Source organism: Glossina fuscipes, unplaced genomic scaffold, assembly GCF_014805625.2.
Source record: "Glossina fuscipes isolate IAEA_lab_2018 unplaced genomic scaffold, Yale_Gfus_2 1, whole genome shotgun sequence".
In the NCBI taxonomy this organism is placed as follows: Eukaryota; Metazoa; Arthropoda; class Insecta; order Diptera; family Glossinidae; genus Glossina; species Glossina fuscipes.
In genome coordinates, this window is record NW_023998415.1 from 15,628,880 (window position 1) to 15,649,652 (window position 20,773).

The 20,773-nt window shown below is 34.7% G+C and overlaps 1 protein-coding gene across 2 annotated transcripts; it reads right to left on the reverse strand.

Moving 5' to 3' along the window:
- Nucleotides 1-1,446: 1,446 nt before the first annotated feature.
- LOC119645002 (telomere length and silencing protein 1 homolog) lies at nt 1,447-20,731 on the reverse strand. 2 transcript variants are annotated; one of them, XR_005248589.1, is made up of 4 exons: nt 20,518-20,731; nt 19,808-20,451; nt 18,621-19,752; nt 1,447-1,983 (listed from the first exon to the last, which is right to left on the reverse strand). XR_005248589.1 is itself a non-coding variant. In XM_038044752.1 (3 exons), the coding sequence occupies exons 1-3, from the start codon at nt 20,643-20,645 to the stop codon at nt 19,592-19,594; spliced, it is 933 nt and encodes a 310-aa protein (XP_037900680.1). In that variant the 5' UTR covers nt 20,646-20,731; the 3' UTR covers nt 18,415-19,591. The 2 variants fall into 2 exon arrangements, 1 of the variants encoding a protein (XP_037900680.1); XM_038044752.1 differs by lacking the exon at nt 1,447-1,983 and having other exon boundaries at nt 18,415-19,752.
- Nucleotides 20,732-20,773: the final 42 nt, after the last annotated feature.

Below are 20,773 nucleotides of genomic sequence, written 5' to 3' on the forward strand. Positions count from 1 at the left end.
TGCCTGTAGAGAGCTCCAACATGAATACAATTTTCTTATTTTCGAATTGAATTTGATTAACGGAAATGTGCACATATGTCGGGGAAAGAGAGAAAAGCACGGCACAAAGAAAGAGCGAGATAGAGACGAGCGCAATGTCGCATTCAATTCAATTTTGGTTTCCTGGCCCCATCCTCGCCTATCTGTAATCATGATCACAACTGATCATTGATTTATACGATACGATTAAAAAAGAATATTAATATCGATCATGGATTAATTAAACCCGGTCGCCTTTTTCCTTCCTTTTCTTTTCTTTTCCAATGTTCTCCACTCACACACTTTAAGAATGAATCTAATTTAAATTTCTTTAAGAGCATATTAGTAGAGTTGTCTCCGCTATTGGTGAGATTCATGAAGAAATCTGCACATTACGTTTCATGTAAAATGCTCTCTGTCCAATCACAAGCATTTAATTTTGAATGGATGCTAATCTAATTTCAGCTCGAAAGTATTATTATTATTATTATAATTTTAGACTAATGAAATAAATTCTTAGACTAAAAAAAAAAAGGCATTGAGCACTAGCAGCACAGGCTATCGGCTCTAATTTAAATAAATGTACATTAGATAATGAGCTTAGTAGTATTAATAAAGTAATATATAGAATTGATTTTCGGTTCTGAAGCTGATTTTAGAATGTCCAAAGGGTTAGCCGTTCCAAATGCAATACTTCTAGCCAAGGAAAAGTTAAGGCAGTCGCAGTGAATGTGCTTTATAGTGAGAGTTTGTCCACAACTGCAGATTGGGGAGGAGGATGTCTTCAAGATCCATTGGTGAGTTGCAATTGTATGACCAAGGCGAATTCTCGAAAATGTTTGGATCTTGGTTTTCTCAACATTTGTTGGATATAAAGGTGCAGTTAATTGAGGGTTAATGGAAGAGTAGTTTCTGCAATTTTCTCTTTAACTTTTCTTCGAATGTATCTTTGAAGATCCAACTTTTCCATGACATCATCCATAATTAGAGGAGCAGACGCAGCATACTTTGCCGCTCGATCAGCCGGCTCGTTTCCCAATAAACCGATGTGACTTGGTATCCATAACATTTTAATGGAATGGCTAAATAATTTCATATTTTTCTTCCTCTTTTTTTTTTTCTTTTTTGCTGTAGGAGTTTGTGAGATTTTGACCTTGAAAGCGTTTGTTATTTTATTATGTATCAAATAATCAAACATCAGCTATGAAGTTTTAATGCGCTTAACTAAAGTATGAAAGAAGGACACATGAACAGAGCGAGAGAGAGAGCGAGAGAGAGAGAGAGACGAAAAGTCAAACTAAAAATTTAAAAAAAAATGCATAATTTTTGACAGACAATACATAGATATTGTAAATCGCTTGGTCGGTTTAATATACCTTGACAATGGTATATGGTATATGGAAAAGACTTGAGCCTTAGCAAAAAAAAAAAAAAAAAGAGAACAACGAAACGAATGTTTTCATAAAATTCTACACCAATATGTAATGGGCTGTTCGCTCTTTTGTATAAGCAATGTGCGTAGGTATGCGGTTAAGTTGTTGCTTCTTGAGCAATTTAAGACTGGGAAAATTTTAAATAAATACCACTTTTCTTTTCAAAATGTTTTTCATCCTTTCTCTCTCTTCCTTCGTTTGCCACATACCAAATCAACGCAGCAAGGCAATCATACAACATAGGAAGGAAATTGGATGAATCTGAGTAAAAGCTTAAAAATGAAAAGCAGCTAAACAGTTGAAGGATGCAATAGGGTTTCAACGACACTAGTGACTAATTTAAGATTACTTGCCTAGGTGCCTGCTTTGCCTAACTCCTTGCTTAGCTGCCGGCTTCGTTAGCTTTAGTTGTCTGCTCATCGGCCTGCCAAGCCAGCCTTGCTGACAAGTGACGAAAATTCAACAAAAGCTCCATGTGTTGACGTTCTTACCGAAGTGTTGAGACAGTTCAGCAAGCGTTCGTTGTTCCATCCTAAAGCAAAGTTCAAAGTGTGAACAGAAGAAAAACAAAAAAAAAAAAAAAACGTACAATTCTGCTTTTAGCTTAGCGAAGGGTACGCGGTGAACATGTACACGTACATGATTTTTACCCTCATCAGAGAGCATTATAATGCAAAAAAAAATAAATAAATAAATGAATAAAAAAAAAATTACGAAAATAAAAAAAAAATAATGAAAATGAAAAAAAAAAAAACGAGAAACAGAAAATAATGTACAAACACGACAACAGCTAAAGATGAATGTGTCATGATTGTACAGCGTTGCAGCAGTATTTACGTTTATGCATTGCTGTGCTTTTGTGAGAACGAATATCACATCGTATCATGACTGTGACACGCCATGCATGCTTGCTTGCTTGCTTGCTTGCTTGCTTGCTTGCTTGCTTGCCTGCTTGCTTGCTTACTTGCATAAATGTAAATGAATAACTGCCATAAAAGCAATGGATGAAATGACAAAATGATGATTAGATGAATTATTAATCAAGTTAAGTAATTGCTGCAACGAAGAGGCAAAAAATAAAAAAAAAAATAAACTTCCAAATCCATTTGACACAAATCAGTAACAAACCAATCACGAGAAACATATCGCATTAGCAGATGCGTTCATTTTCAATTTCCTTAAAGTTTTAGGTTTGTTGTTCAATTTCCTATAGGGAATGAGAAAAAATTGTTTTCAAATTTTTTGTAATTGTCGTGCTAACGACACATTTATTAGCGAAATCCAACCGTCCGAAACTGTCGTTGACTGTATAATCTAAGGGAAACGACGACAATTCACTTTTATTATAACACATTTCTAAACGTTTCAAAGCCCTCTGTTTTTTTTTTGAACTCCTCTATATTTTGAAGAGTTACGTACCTATCATAAAAACACGTCAAGTGTACGAAGTTTTGTATACATTAGGCGGAAATCGGATCTGACTGACAGACAGAGCTGACATTTTCAATTTAGTCACTATTTACATATGAAAGAAAATAAATGCATTTGCCTGTACATTGACTCCGTTGATTGCTGCTCGCTCGACTCATCAACTACGAATTTAATACTCAAGTTCAATTCGTCTTGACTTGCTTGAGCAGCGAGCTCGGCTGAAATTGCAATTATGATCTGAAAATTTTATACAATAAAAACTAGCCAGCAAAGGACGAAAGCCATCCGCTCAATACAGACATTATCGAGTATCTAATAGGTGTATCAATACGTTCCCGGCGTAACAATATACGTTGGTAACTCTATGCCTGAGTAACACGATTTTTGCTTTTTGCACTTAACACATTCGCATGTCGAATGAAGATGTGCTTAAAGTTAGTGAGCAGGGACGTCTCGTACCTCTGTACACCATGCAAAGTGCAAATTGCTGCTAATGGACTTCGTGACTCTAATCCTGCTACTAATATAGATATTGTTACCTTGCAGTCTATTTTTGATGATCTAGCCTCGACAGTCGAGAAGTCCCTAAAGGTGTCATATGATACTATCTTGGCTGACCTGAAGAATGAACTTTTTTCATTAATCTTTATGATTAACCATAATACATGCCCCGTTGCAGGTAATAGCTCCTTAATAGATCTCCCTGACCGCTAGTCCCATGTTCATCTGAACATCTATCTCCTTGCAGACATGAATTGTTAATCTGATTTCATTGCTATTTCTAAAACCTGGTGGAAACAATATGTTTCTAGTGGTTCTTTTTTCATATTCCTGGCTTTACTCTCTTAAGGAATGACAGATTATTAAGTTAAGACAGAGGGAATTAAGTTTAAGCTTGTGTTGCAAAGCTTCTGAACTGGATGTTGATGAATCGATTTTCCGTAATTCTACATCTATTCAATTCCATATGACTCACCGGACTACGTCCTTGTTGGACTTTTAGTTAGTGAGTGACTCTTCTATGACTCACCATGCTGATCAGGTAAAGTGCTCTTCCATATCTCATCATGCTTTACTCTTTGTTAGTCTTTATATTAATCGTAGAAATTCCACACCATTCGTTCAGTGTAGGCATTTCAAAAATATTGACTGTGTGGACCTCTCTTCCTGTATAAGCGGTTTTGGCACACTCTCTTTTTTTAGGACCTCGAATATTGACTTACAGTGGTGACTCTTAAGTTCTCTGCTAGAATCTTCGTATGCCTTTGTCCCGGCTGTTAGAAAAATATTTCCACATAGTAATCATTGTTGAGTGAAGTCAAGTCTTATTCATTTTATGATCTCCTTACGGGATTTAGCGTTGCCGTCCTTCCGAGCGGCTCTTATTTCTTATGGGGCATTTTCATTCAGGTGCATTTCTGACGTTGAACTACTAGCAGCACTGTGTAAAATTAAGTCTAAATCGGTTCGGAATCATTGAATTCCAATTTTCTTTATTAAACGCATTTTTCTCGTTCTTCGATTTTTCGTATAAACGCTATTCTGGCTCAGTCTGTGTTTGGCTCACCTTGGAAGATCGCGCGTGCTATCTCTATTCCTAAAGTTAAAACTGTTTATGCGGTGAATGACTTGAGGCATGTCTATATTCTCCCTGCTAATCCCTTGTATCTAAGCTGATTGAACACATTGTTAAAGACCAGATTGTCTCCTCTTTTCTGAATCTTATCTCACTCTTTCAATATGGTTTTCGTTGTGGGTATAACACTTCTAATTTATTGCTTAACTTGACCGATACCATTACGTGTGACGTTAACAGGGCTGACTTAGCATCTTCAGTATCCGTGGACTTAAGTAAGGCCTTTAACCCTATTAGCCATTCTGTATTAATAAATAAGTTGGAGGATTCAGAGTTTCTAGATCTGTTCGTTAATATAAATGGAATTCATTGCGATATTCTCCTTTTATTCTTTCCGCTCTGTCTTAGGCCCTCTTCTTTTCACTCCCTATATCAACGATCTTCCTGTATACATTGAAACCAATATTTTCAGGCCATTCATATTTGCGGATGATATCCCTCTTCTATTCAACACTGAGAATAGCAACTCTGATGTCCTTAGTTGATGTTATTAATTATTGGCGTTGAGTAGTACCCTACTCACCAACCCATCCAAATCTAAAACTATGTTTGTTGGTCATAATGATGCTTATCTTCCTCTTTCTGGTGGATATCCTGATTGGCGATTGCAGAATAGATATTGTTGACATTCTTAAGTGCTTGCTCCTCACGTTTGAAAAACATGCTGATGACATATAAACTAGCCCACGGTCTCCTAATCCCGTGGATCCGGTATGGCTTAGAGTTCGTTTTTGGAACTATGACTTATGTATTCTCGGTACTAAATCGTAGTGTTAACCTTAAAGAGCGTAATGTCTACAATATGACATTTCTGAATATGTCAAGCATTCCCTTAGATGCACCTTTAAGCAGTTTACCTTATGTCGTAACCTAGGTTAGTAAATATAGTCGACCTATTCAATTAGCTTCCATATTCTCCTTTACTCGACCTACCAGAAATCCACAGATTATCCTCTCCAGCTGCCTTGAGCGCTCCTTTGCAGTTCGAGTTGCACGATGCTGGAACTGCCTGCCCATTACTTTACATATATTTTCCCAATCTAATAATGCATTTCGAGTGAAATCCTTTTCTCATTTCACCACTAATGGGACCTGAGGAGACCTATCCCCCTAATGGTATATCCTAGGTCTTTAATCCCAGTGTTTCTCGACCATCATCAATTTGCTAAGTTTACAATTTATTGGTACTGTTCAAAGCCATTTCATCCTCTTGTGATTCTACTCAGTCAATACTTACTACCTTACGGCATTTTCTTAAATGCTTATGCTTTTAATCTTCGTCCTTGGGACTTTGTGTGGGGCTCGGAAGCCAAATTGCAAATTGAAAATTTTAAATTGTAATTTATATTTTGTAATTAATTGCTTTGTCTACTTTGAAGTCCCTTACGTAAGAATTTATAATATGAAATAATTTGTAATAATAGAATTATAATTTAGTCTTTATTCATTCATAAACCCTATGCTTATACTTATATTGTACTTATTATATTTATACATTCAGGTACTATAAGGCATTACACATTCATTGGCGTTTGAAAGGCTTCGCGTACTGCGCTAATTGAAATTTAATTACATAAAATATATAAAAATAGAATTGCGTTTGCTTTATAAAGCGCATCTAACACGTGTATTTCTTTAGAAATTTCGGTATGGATAACGTAGGCATTGGTAGGCATTGGTGTTTGCACGGTATAAGTTTCAATTGTTTTCAAACTGTGTGTTTAGTCTGCAATAAAGCGTACAGAGATGGATGTTAACAAGCAGCATTTCAGGAGCTGCATGTGATTCCATTTGAAATTGAAGAAATCCTCAGCTGAAGAATCATAAAAGTGTTGAAATTGACTTGGAACAAAAATGCAATAACCACGAAACGATTTAGGAAATGGTTTGCGGGATTTTATGGAGAAAATTGTAGCCTTGAATACCATAAACATTTTGGAGCCCCGTGGCAGACGTTCGACGAAGAAAGTCAAAATTTACACTAAAACGAAAATCGAGCAAAAATTCAAAAACAGCTTACTGTACAGCTAGGAATAAGCCAACAAACAATTTCACTTCCATTCCATGCAGTGGGCACGATACAAAAGAAAGGAAAATGAATGAGCTAATCGAAGAGAAGGAAAATCGTAGAAGTAACGTCTTTTCACATTTGTTATGTCGCTATAAACGGAGGGTTTAATCGTTTATAAGGTTTTTTATAAAAAAATTGATCCTATACAACAGTCTTAAGCGAAGAAAAGCATGAGCATGTCAATCCAACACAATCATCCATAGCTCGGCTGACATAAACGTAGCTAAAAAACTAAGGATCAAGAATTTGTCTTAACACGAATACAATTCCCATACTTGTCAGCTTTCTCTGGTTGTGAAGGTTAATTAAAATACCCACAAATTGATTCCCAGTATCGAATGAATGAAACGAATGCGAAATATCAAGAAGTTTGTTTCAAAGCCCGCAACTTATTTAAATAGTTCCCGGGATATGTTTTCAATTAACAAAAATAAATGAATTTAATGCGAGTATAGTAAACGAAACAATTGCAATTTATTTTAATAAAGTTTATTTTAATTTTAATTTAATAACAATACATAGAATAGTTTTGTGCGGCATAATGTAATTAAATAATAAACTGTTGTTTATATGGCTGCAGAAAAAAAAAAAAAAAAAAAAAAAGTGAAAAAATTTAAATGAATTTTGCAGAATTAATTAAATGTAAAATATATATACGTTCGCATATTTGTACAACTGTTTAATTTTACGCTTACGCACACAAAGCACTGACATTATGAAAATTTTCCTTGATGTGAGCAAACATTAAATGCATGTTTTATATATGTTTTCTATTTATTATTTAATTATGGAGTTAAAATGAAGTATTAATTAGGACTAAAAATTGTACTCAACATAACTGGTTATATATAGCTATAAATGTACACATACATACATACATATGTACATACATACATTCATGAATATTTACATACATTTAAATGCACTATCACTCAAAACGACCTGCGTTCAGTTATGAATATTGACGGAACCACATGTATTAAAAAAGAAATACATTATACCCTAAAATAATGCAATGATTCACTTTGTTAACGCCACTAACGGCGCATTCATATATATAACGCATATATTCGTGGGATACGACCGATAACTAACATAGAATATGCAACATAGAACATAGAAAATGCATTCATATATATAACGCATATATTCGTGGGACACGACCGATAACTAACACCTGGCTCTCCCATTCTATGGATCAAATATCGAGTTAAAATACAATATATAAGAATTATAATGCACGCATGACGAATGCCCAAAATCAGACCAAAATGGGAACAGTCTTAGTCGAAACGTTCCATATTAAACGCCGTATTATTATTAGAAATGGAAAGTACAAAAAGTCCGCAGCAAGTGAAAATTCTCGTACTAGAACCAATCGATATTATGCACAGGAATATCACCGATATCTCACGTAGTAGGAACGAGACGCATATTTAGTAAGTTCAGCATCTTCAGATATCCATTTGCACGATTAAGCGGATTGTCGTTGTGCACGTTTGCAAAGGCAAGATGATGATGCTGATGATGATAGTAATGTCTTAATGATAATCTCGAAAATGAGAAATAGCTCTTAGCCAAATGATTGTACGAAAAGTATTCTGATTAACTGTAATTTGCTAAGTACTAGAGCATGTTTAAGTAATTAAAAGTTTACACATAAGCAAATGAGACTATTAATTGAATTAAAATCAAATTCAAACATGAGAAATGAATAGATGGTATTTTGCGGTCACCTGAATATAAATTACAGGTGCGCCTACATAGGTGCCCATAAGCATAGAAATATGCATCTAAGTCAAACACGTCAAAAAAAAAAAAAAAAAAATGTAATTTCTACATAAAATGAACTCATGATGAATTTTCAGCTCTCAACATTTTGTTCAGTTTTACACTCTCTGGAGATCGGACTACCATTTTCCATTTTCAAATTCGATCCGTGAAGCGTACGCAACCAAACCAAAACAAATCAAATTTCCCTCCCTTTGACTATCAGAATGATCATTCAATATACTCTCGGTTTGTTACAAACGAAGAAACAAAAAAACTAACAAACCCTGTCTTTATCTTTTAAGAGCGAATATGAAAATCTAGAGTTGAAGCGATTTACTGCCATCCGTACGTATTACAAATAAAAATATCGCTTATTTTCACATAAGAAAATATGTATACAATAAACTTGTCATTGTGTTTGTGGCATCAAAAAGTATTTCAGACGGCATTTAATCAGTTCTTGAGCAGTCTAATATTCTGCTTAGTTCCGCTCTCGTTGACCGGAAAGTTAACTCCTCCCTATATGTTTGGGATTTTGCAAAAGAAGTTAAAAAAAAAAGTCTCGAAAGATCAATTCAAAATCTTCAACAAACATTCAATTCCCTTTCTACATCTACGTGTACAGTAAGCCGCGTGCAAAGTTATCTTTTATATCCCACATCACTTGTGGTACACAAGCGTACACTTCTTTTTTTTTAATGAACGTAGTGGCAGCTCGCTACCAATTAGTGGCTCTACACCGAAAATCAAAGCCATCCTTTGAACCGCTTTCGCATTACCCCAAGATGAATCCTTATGGATTTTTGTTCCCCATTATATCATTTTACCTTCCCCTAGAGGCGTGAGATTAGGGCTTCTTATGTCGCTTATCAAAGATTTATTTTTCAAGTTTAGAAGAAGACAACAATCGGCGAAAGAGCTAAATCTAGCGAATAGGACGCATAATGCACCAACTGGGCTTTCACTCTTCGATTTTGACTACTATTTTCGTAAAGACTGATAGTAGTGGACACAGCTTTCTGAGATCCACATTTTAAGTTCATATACGGTGTACAGGATTGCTTGACATGTTTACCGCGTTTACCAATTTGCTCACTCTTAGTTGACGGTTGGCTTCCACCATTTTGTGGATTTCATTTCCAGATCAGCCACTACCACATGAGCTTTGGCAGCTCTTGCATTCCCCCTCAATTCTTGCTATACTATATTTCGTATTTGTAAGGGAAGGAAGCAAAGCTCCCAGAGTAGCATTTAGCTTGGCTTTCATATTGATTGCATGGAAACTTTTCGAATGAAAGCATTATATGACGTAGCGACAGCTTATTTTTTTTTTCAATCTGTGATTGTTGATCGTTTGCATGCAATAGCGATTGCAGATAGTAGCGAAAAGTTTCACTAAAATATTACTACAACTATGGATAAACCGAACAGCCATAAAGTAGGCAATTTCTTTTTTATTTTTTTTTTTTTTTTTTCGTTAACAATGTGCTTTTCGTATTTACATTTTTCATATAAAAATTTAATTTTAAATTTTTTCGCCTAAAAGTAAATGATTTGATGATGATGTTTTTCCCGAGCTTCTAAAGTGCAATGGGCATCCAGCTTTTTTACCATTTGTCATTTTTCTTATCATTCATCTAATAATCGCTAAAAGATTTTGGACATAATACCGAACATAATACCGAACTATTTCACAATCCTTTCCTAACTAATTCTTCATATTCTTAAAGCAATGAAAATTTTTCACTAACATTGTAAAACAGAAAATCATTACCATTTCGAAACTGATTTAATATTTGAAATTATTATCAGTAAATCTTAATAATCACACTCTAATGTGAGTAGTAAAGTGCAAACCACAAATAAATTGACTTTCAATACCGACTGTAACAATATCCTGAGCACCGAAACGTATTAAATCTTCGATAAACTTCCGTCGACCCCAACCCGAAATCACACCTACGTCGCACAACGGAATAAACAACAAACAAAAAAAAAAAACAAAAACAAAAAAAACAAAAAAAAAATAAATAAGAACATTCTTCAAAATCAAATCCGTAACACTGATTGAGTTGGTCATCAAAAATGATCAGTAAATCCATTATGAGAAACCCATAGATGTATAGAAAGAGCAACTGTATTAAAGATGCGTATCTATGTGTTAGTCTATTTTATATGATAACGTTTGCAAAAAGCTGAACGCTATGTAATCTTCTGCTAAAAGAAAGGCAAAAGAAAAAAGATAGATAGATAGATATTTGAAATTAAAGAAAATCATTTAAATGCGGATGCACATGTGGGTGAAAATGCATTTACACGTACATACATATTTATCCATTCAATATATTTGTACATATATATGTACGTGTGCACTTATAAGCTCATGTGCGAAAGTTCTCAGTTGGAAAATTGCAGCACATTGTCTAAGGCTTTGTATGAATGTAAATATTTCATGAAATTTGTAATTAAGTGCGGGTGTGAGTTAGTTCAAAGAAAACTAATACTGCAGAATCACAACGTGCAAGTAGTTGCTACAAAATCTCTTTCTGATATCTTATAGATGATAATGACAATAATGTTGATAATGATGATGATATTACTGTTGTTGCTAATCTTGTTGTTTTTGTTGTTTTAGTTTCTGTTGATTTTATACTGATGATAAGTAAATCCATGTGGTTAACCACTCATACGATATGTGAAAGAGTACATTTGCTATCCTGCTACTAATACTGTATTGCAGCGAAACCTAACAAATAGCCACAGTTCCGATATATATATATATATATATATATATATATATGTGTACTCTTTCATATACAAAGAACTAAGTAAGTATGCATGCAAGTTATGCGTGGATATTATCTAGTGTGCACTTATTTGCAGCCATTTTCACACAAACAGGCACCTATAAAATGTATATATATTCATATATATGTGTATTTATATTTTATATATAATTATATAATTCTATCTACGGTATAACCAAATGAATTAATATTTCATATATCGGTTCAATATCACGAAACGATTTTAAATAATTTAATTTGGTTTAAAATTTATAGTAGAGACGTACAAAAGATAAAGCGAGTCTAACCACATTCTAGCAAAAAGTACACATGCAATATACTGCGCGTGTATTTATGGCACGCAAAAAATTAAACAAATCAATAAAGTGCTATTAGGCAGCAAAGTGATGTGTATACGATGAACCACGATATCGGAAAATATTCTCTTTGATGCTCTTCCTTAATATAAATATAAAAGTATATATTCATAAGCTACAAATAATGTCACAAATATCGCCAAGCAATTACATCAGCATACATCGAACCACGTCCTAAATCCGGGCCGGTTATTTTTCAAATATTCTGTAGCGCAGATAACTCCTAATAAAATGAAAATGTTATCAATTATGTTAATATGAAGAGCTCGCTTAATTTTGAAACACCCCTCGCGACTTTTCAAAATAAATCATTTTATGGGGAGTGGTGCAAAAAGGTGTTTTGATCTGAATCATTTGCAATAGCGTTCGTCCTTAAGCAAGAACATGTCGTCGACCGATTCAGAAAATGATTCTGAACCGATCGTTGCGTTAAACGTTGCGTCTATCCCAAGTCTTTCCGGGCATTATATATAGCTGTGCAAACTTGATATACCCGTGTACCATATATAATGCAGGGTCTAATAAAAACTAGAAGAAGAAATTCAGCATTTTCCAAATTGTTATTAAATTTTTGTACATATTTCTCAACGAGCATGCATGAACTAAAACGCAAGTGGATAACTAATTCTTTTCATGTCAATGATATGAAGATAGTTTTTCAATTGTGAGAATACTGGAAAAAGGCTTTTGAAATATCATGAGAAAATTCCTGCTCCTGTTTCTCTTCAGCATAAGTGAGTAAGAATTTAGCGTTTCGACTCAAAGCATCTAATTTAAAGAAGTCGATTCACGTCGGCGACAGTTGATAATGGAACCGTGAAATTTGACAACGCATAAAAGAAATTTGATCGAATCAAGAGAAAGTTTATGGCCACGCCAAGGCTAGAAAGCTGTGGTGCGCATTTGATCGGTTTGGAAGAACTCTAAACGTTACTCCATCAAATATAGTACAACAGATTCAATCCTGACTGTATCTAGCAATTGAAGAGCCCTTTGAAACTGGTCAACACAAAAAAATTAGTCGTCCAAATACGCGAATGACCTCGACTCTAATACGATAGAATAGAAGAATCTTAAAAGATGGTATTAGGTTATCACAAGATCGATTCGATTCTTTTGTTTTTTCTATTTCTCAATTCTTATAGGACTTAGCAATAAGATACATAAGATCTTGCTGCAATCATCTTTTGTCAAAAGAAGCAAGCATAGCGCCTCACGAAACATAGCTTACACTCGAGACGTGTATGACACGTTCAGTTGCGTTTTAAATGCAACATTTTTTTTTTCAACACCACCATACAGAACACCACAGCAACAGCAAAAATTATTTTTGAAAACAGTTCTACAAAGCTATTCTTGAAATACATGTAAACTACACATGTGTATACATACGTTCACGTATGCGTATTTATCACATAAACAAATAAAATCCGTTTATGTATGCGTATGTGATTCTTTTTAGAGCGCACTAACGCAACGTCACACTGCTAAGGATACTCCCGTAGGAGCACTCGAGAGAACAATCTGTCAACTGCATTTCGCTTTTTCCAGCTCGCTCCAGGTCTTCGATGCGGACACGGCCGACATGGTTTCATATATCTCCTCTCTTTCACATGCATCATGCAAGACTGTCTAGTATGATCGCGGCTTATGTAAACTCTTCTATTTTGCAATGCTGACCAGCGTTATCTCACACATTCGAATAACGCACACTTGACTATTTTCGTCTGGCGTTGATCGATCTTTTCTGAATCCAACTTGAATGTTTAAGACAGCATCTGTTTTTTTTTTTTTTTTTAAATAGCGTCCGCTTACATATATATATATACGTATATATAGTTCATTCCAATATTTTGCCAGAAGTATCTGTTACGCGCAAGTGAAGATTTCTTCGGTTTTCCAAATGTTTTCCAATTTTAGAGTAAACACATTTAAGCCCAAACAATTGTTGTAAATTTTTAACCTGCGCTACATTTTCACTTTTAGCATTTCATTGCGTTCACTGTCTGATTCTGACGTCTAGCTAGTGTACGTAACCGAATAATTTTTCTATGTATAGCGATATCAATGCTTACCAAAAGCATGAGATGAGAATGGTCTTGCACAGTGTTATGTTGCATGAACTTTGAGCGGACGAATATCTTTTGCCATGTGTGTGTGTGAGAGCGTGTGCCTTTGTGCTTGGGTATAAGCTCAATTCAAGTGTCGAGCCCCATTGATTATGAAAGTTACCGACATGGCGATAAAAACGAGCGCAAAAAACTGTTAAATATGACAATGGAAGGAATAAAAATATGAGGAAGACTGAGAAAAAATGGAAAATAAACAGCAAACGGTTTGAATATAAAGTCGTTGAATTTATTTAGTATACAAAGCCAAGAATAACTAACGCAAGTCTAAAAGACCATAAAGACCAAAGGAATTTATGGTTAAACACAGTAACGATGAACAATAAGAATTCACTCAGTCAGTTAATATATATATATATATATATATATATGTGTATACGGTACATACAAATGTATATATATGCATGTGTACAGATGCATAGCAATATAAGGTTTTATGAACATCAGTAGCAACGAATGGGAAATAGAAAATATTCAAGAGTAGCGCAATAACAGACAACAACAATGGCTGGTTACACTGGCATTAAAATCGAGAACGTTTAGGGAAATCAAAAATCATTGGAGTATTCTATGCATATACTCTATATACATTCTATACATGTATAAATTACTGTAAGAAATTTAGAGACGAGAACACAAGGCATGTTGACGCAAAGAAATCACGCATAACTAATTAGGCATCAAAGATGAGAACACGTAACGGTGACGCAAATTTAACCTGAAAGTTTAATACAATGTAGAATCTTTCATCATTTGTGTATTTTGTTGAACTTGATTTTCAACTCTTTCACCGATTACGCGATTTGCACGGCCGTCCCTCATGCAAAACCAATCTGTCAAAGCGGACAAAATCTTTCAAATCTCGTACTAAATGACCAGTACCAGAGGTGAAGTGCAAAAACGCCCAATTGCACTTCATTCTCAAATCAATCGTCAATTTGCAATTTCGCAATGCTTCCAGATATAATTGGGTATAATTGAAATCAGCCATTATTAAGTACCACTAACGACCGCAAAACCGCTGATAACAAATTTTGTTAATTTGCAAGACTTTCTAAAGCGTGTATTGTCTTATAGTTAAGTGATAGATTTTAACAAGTTCGTAGTACATCAAAACAAGTCCGTCCAAATAGGATGATTTATTTTTATTATTTTTTTTTTATTTTTGAATATCGTTTTTAATGAACTGAGTCCTATATGTCAAGGGTATCAGTAGCTTGTATGGTATATAAAAAGGGACGTAAGGTGAACATTGCAAACTTTATCTGATGATATGTTAATTTTAAGATAAATTTAAGAGAAAACACTAAGACATTATATGCGAAGTGATCAAAAAATTGCTCCGATCCGAACCATTTTGAACCAGATTCATTTTTGGACCGATAAACAAAAGATAAGCAATAGACAGACAGAAATCCTAAATGCATTCAGTAAATGAGTCTAGTTTAAGTCTTTCTGGGTGTTGCATACATACATCCGCACAAACTTAATATAGTCTAAGAAAGAGTTAACGTTCATAATGTAACTTAAACTGTCTTTCGTTATTTTGAGTTATTTGCTGAACTCGACTCTCGCTACTAACTTTGTCTTCCGCAAATTCATTCCACTTATATACTTTTTCATAAACAAAATTCATTTCGACATTTCTAATCCATTAATCCGTTAATCCGTTTTCCCGCTAAATTTTCTAAAAATTGTTTTTAATCTTATCGCCAGTCGACAACTGCAACTGAGGCGAGATAACGGCGCTATATATGTGCATTTGGTTTTCCCTTTTTTTTCGAATTTCGCTTCTTAGAAACTCGTCCTGTTTTCATAAAAACTCAAATCATCAAATATAGTATTTCCGTAACACTGTCTTCCACTTAATCTTCTTGTTCCTCTCCCGAACGAGGCCGTTTTGACAGGCTGTCAATCTGCTTACGTATGTCACCTTGAGTATAGCTTTTCTTTGCCTTTCGAATGTTTATAGATCCGATAGACTCCGCCAGTTATTCTCGTAAGAACTTTATACGGTTTTTCCAGTGAGATTGCAAATTTGCTGGCAATCTGTTGCTACACGATGATTTACACAGTTGCATTCGGTCTCCTTCAACAAAGCTTGCTTTCCGATCACTTCCTCATCTTCTCATCAACTTGTCACTTGCTATTTGATTTCTGTTTGTACATCGTTTTGGCCGCCCTAGGCCTTTCAGCTATGGCATACTACCCAGTAGAATTTCTGTGTAATTTCCTCAACAGTTTTCGTGACACTAAAGTGCTCTCCATTTGACCGCTTAGGCTATTAGGACTACTATTGCGTTCAAAAAAAATTTAAAAAAAATATTTCCAGAGTATTTCTGTTTTCTATTTTAATATCTTCAAGTTTTGCCGGTCGCGCAAGTCGCAAATTTGGTTTCGCGAGCAAGTCGTGGAATACTTGGATGTATATTTAGAAGACGAGAAGACTTGATTGTTGAATTGAAATGTGAATAATGAATGAACGCTTTTTATTATCGACTTCGTTCTAATATAGTACCATAAGTTTAAGAATATGCTTACGTTGACGGAAATGTTAAATGTGAACAAATCCTTATGCTAGAAAAATAGAAATGTTTACACTAGTGATATGAAAATGTTTATGCAAAAAATGCTTATGCTTGTGTTGTAATGAATGCTTGGAATACGAAAATAATGCGTGAGGGTAAACTATTGTTTTTTGGTAGAGCGATAATGCTACACCACCGACAACTTTTTTGTGCATGAACTGCTTTTACTCCACCATATCCAGCATCGACATCTGTGTTCGAAAATAAGACTTTCACACTGAGCTCAATACGCTTTTGATATGAAAGTTTTCTGTCGATTTGTTCCCTGGTCAGACGTACACCTTTATTACCAAATATTATTGCCTTGGAGTCACAATCGGCCAGTTCATCGATGCGTTTCGTACGCCTTCTTTCGCTAACTTTAAATTTGTCTGTACAATCGTCCAACAAACGACAACATTTTCCTTAGCTTTCTATTTCCCAAGCATGTGTTCCTCACAATCTTCTCTACTTTGTGGAGTTCTTAAGAACTTCTGTCCTCTTAATCTCCTCTAGCTACAGCAATCATCCGCTAATTTTTTCGATTCATTTTTTTCTACGTTGCGTGTATTTTGGACACCACACGAACTCTTATGTTTGACGCCCATCTTAATATTGCTGGATAATCACAAACGCGATTCGTTCCGGCGAAATTTGGATACACGAGCAAAGTGCCCAAGTTTGTCGCAACTATAACATTTGCGCGTGATTGCATCTGATCGCTTCTTGTTTTAATGCTTGAGTTTTAGCACTACTATCTACAACACTAACTTGCAGATTAGCCATTGATTGATTTAACACGTCTACGTCAATCCTTAAGATTGTCATCTCGCTTAACGCTCCACCAATTTCTCCTTCTAAGGCTTCCATTTTGGCATCAAACTGACTCACTACTTCAGTAGCTTCCCCGGCGATAACTTCGATTTTGACTGCAAACTGCACAGATACTTCGTCGCCGTCGCTAGCTGGTTTTGTTCATCGAATGTTGATGCCATTTCTATCACCTGTTGTTGTTGTTGCCTTTGTTACAAAATTTCTGATGCCATTTCCTGCCATTTTGTTCGATATTTGCCGTTTTTTCCGATATCGCGTTTCCGTTCGCTGTTCTACACCTTGCATTTGTTGTTGCATTTGCCACATGAATTGTATAATAACGGCATACGATGTACTTGTATCATCTTTGCCCATTTTCTCGCCCCGTTTTTCCTCGGTTATATTTGTATCGTCTTCCACTTCGTCAGCGTTCCGTTCGAATTCGCATGCCTAAATGTCTTTTCCCTTCTTTTCCAGGTGTTCACTTGAACCTTAGGACAGGCTGTCCGTATGTTTTTTTCTCGAACGCGTTGATTGAGCTTTTCCCTTATTAGATCTCCTAAACCACCTACCATCCCTTTTGCTATAAATCACATATCCACTTCTGACACCAGTGCCATGTAAATTCAACTTTAATAATAATTTTACATTATTTACTCAATTCCTTTTGAAACGAAGTTCGTACCACTGAATCAGGAGATTCTCTTGTATTGCTAACTTCGCACACATCATTTGACATGATTCGAATCCACTTAAAATAAATCGATAGTAATTAAGAAATTTATTGCAAATCCCTTTTCAATTTTCAACTTGTCAAAGTTCACCATTGGTTTAATCATTGATCAATGATTTGGTGATAAGCAGTTCACAAACACAATTCCATAGAGTGCATGCCAAAGTATAAGCATCATCGTAAGTTTCTTAGTTTATCAACCTTGTTCTCAATTTTTTTACCCCAGAAACTTCTTCGATTTGGTTTACAAGCTTACTAATGCTAAGACATCTTAGGCTATTATTGTGAATTAAGAAAATGAGTTCCTAAAAATTGTTTATCATTTCAAAAATACAGGAAAATTCGAAAAGCATGTCCGCATACATAAATCAACGTAAGGTGCCACAATGCATCTTAAATAATACAATGTCTTGATATGATAGACCATTGAATCTAATTTTATACATTTTTGCAGAATTTTCGCACATCTGTATTTTTTTTTTTTTTTTTTTTTTTTTTTTTGCACATCTTAGTTGTTATTTCATTTCTTGTCACTCGTCCCCTCACAATGTTCTCTTGTTGCTCGTTTTTTTGTTAGTCATTACCAGTTCATTATGGGATTCTTTGGTTTTGCCGTTCGATACCCCTCTCCAATCGTACCAACACTCATACATTAGTTTATCGGTGTAGTTCTCACTTTTTTCTCACTTACTAACTAAGAAAGGAAGACATATTAACTCTTTTACATCGTTCGTAAGGCCGAGATATGCTCAAGCGTACACAAATAACAAAAATATTCATAAGTTTTGTTAAGTTAATGCTATTTTATCTATCGCGTGAAATGCAAAATGATGTTTTGAAGCATAATTCTTACTTTAATTAAGTATGTGTTGGGTATCCAAGATTCGTCTTATAGTGGATGAAAATGTCTACTCCATTTTAATTCCTTTTCTCCATTATTTTGATAATATTTTTCATTATGTTACTTCTGCCAAAGCTTATTCTGCTGGTATTGTTTTTCTCTCCATAGAAAGATTGCAATTAATTAAGTCACGTATTTAATTCGATTTGTAATACGGATTCGTAAAATGCTCGAAAACTTCCAAGTTACTTGGACGCCCCTCATTTGTTTAAAGGGACTTACGTTACGACATTACGAGTTAAGCTCTTGTCCATGCTATGTTCTTGTTTGAGACTGAAGTAATATTAATCATGAAAGTTGAAGAAATGCTTTCTAAAGAATTTATTTTCATACTGATATTAATTTTATTAATAGCAATTGTTCCTTAACTTGGTGGATAATAAACGTTGAGTTAAGAAACTAAAAAAACGTTATCAACGTGCGTGCTGCTTACAAAATTTTATTAAACTTTTTTTTTTTTTTCGCACTCCCTTTTTCTTATCTTTTTATAGCTCTTACTTTATTGATTAATAAAAGTTTTTAAATATAGAATTTTTGTCTTGGACAGATTCGTGAACACCCATCACCATTATCATCATCATTAATGGCATTATAAGCGAACTGATAGAATTTCGTTTTTTCAAATTTTTCATTATTGTGCATGTGTTAACGGACAGTCCCAGAGAATAGAAAATGTATTTGCCAGGATTTAGATTTCTACTTCATTATATTCCGATTTTGATCATTCAGAGACGGACGACAAACAGAACGTAGATAAATTGTTTTAAAGCCTAACGTTTGCTTAAATTATAATTATACAATTAATTAAGACTTTCGTATATGTTTCGGATTAACAAAACGCCGAAAAAATTTATACGGTAATGGATAGAACGCAGCGAATTGCAAATTATTCTTATTAAGCTCACCAAATATATAGAATAATTTCAATAGCGACGAAATTGTTTTTTAAATTTATCGTAATGGTAATCATCCGTGGCGCGTTTAACACCATTTGGGCCCAATTGATTGTGATGATTGTTTTGATCATCATTTACTTCTTTCCTAAAGTTTCTGCGTCTGTTCTCATTGCCGTCATCAATATTAACTGAAAGCAAATTCAAGAATAAGCTAAAAACGAGAATTAATATTAAACATCTTACAGCGATTGTGCTGCATAAAATTCACTGCCATATTGGTGGGTACAAATTGGGAAGGACCGTCTTTTTTATTTTTCTGATCTTGCAATAATCTCTGTTTTGCCTCTTCGGTAGCTTCGATATTTCGAATTTTGGCATCGATGCCTAAATCAACCTCTGGTATACCGTTTAACATTTGATTTGACAACATTTCTTCAGAACGATGCGACGATGATTGCCTAAGATGCTCGGGCAAAGCCATTAAAGCAGCTTCTTCAGGCGTTAAATATTTCTGGAGGTCATTCGTTTCTTCTATTTCACTGTTAAGACTATTATTATCGTTGTTCATATCAATAGTCGTAATACCCTTGCGTTTTTGCAATTCCTGTTCAATATATTTCATCATTTCTTCATCTTCGTCGCGCTTATTCGTCTCGGCAGAAAATTGTGTGCCAATGCCCACATCATAAGCGTCATCACATTCTTTCAATTTACCCGATTTTAAAGCTTGCATATTAACCAAGCCCCCCGCTTTAGCATTGAAAGGATCTTTCAAAGTGATCTCTTCTTCGGGTGCCAGCTTTTTGCCTAAAGCTAGACCAACCACACTGACACCATGTGGACGTTCTCGCAATTTTTGGCGTACTTTAATATTTTCCAACGAAACTCTTAATGTGAATAAAAAATGTTAGCTATTTGCAAAAAAACACTAAGTACTTAAATGAAATCCTTACATATCCTCTTGACTATCTTGCTCCTCTTCAGACTGTTTACGCTGTCGTAAACTCCTCTTAGCTGTCCTTTTAAATACAACTTTCCCTGCGGCATTATCTTCTGCTATTTCTGTTATTACACCAGCCATTACTTCAATTCATTAATTCAATATTATGCTTAACACTAATGTGCGCAAAGCTATATAAAAGTGTTGATTCTGATAAACAACTGATCAGCTGTTTGTTTGAAGTACGTTGACAATAGTTACTCTGCCGC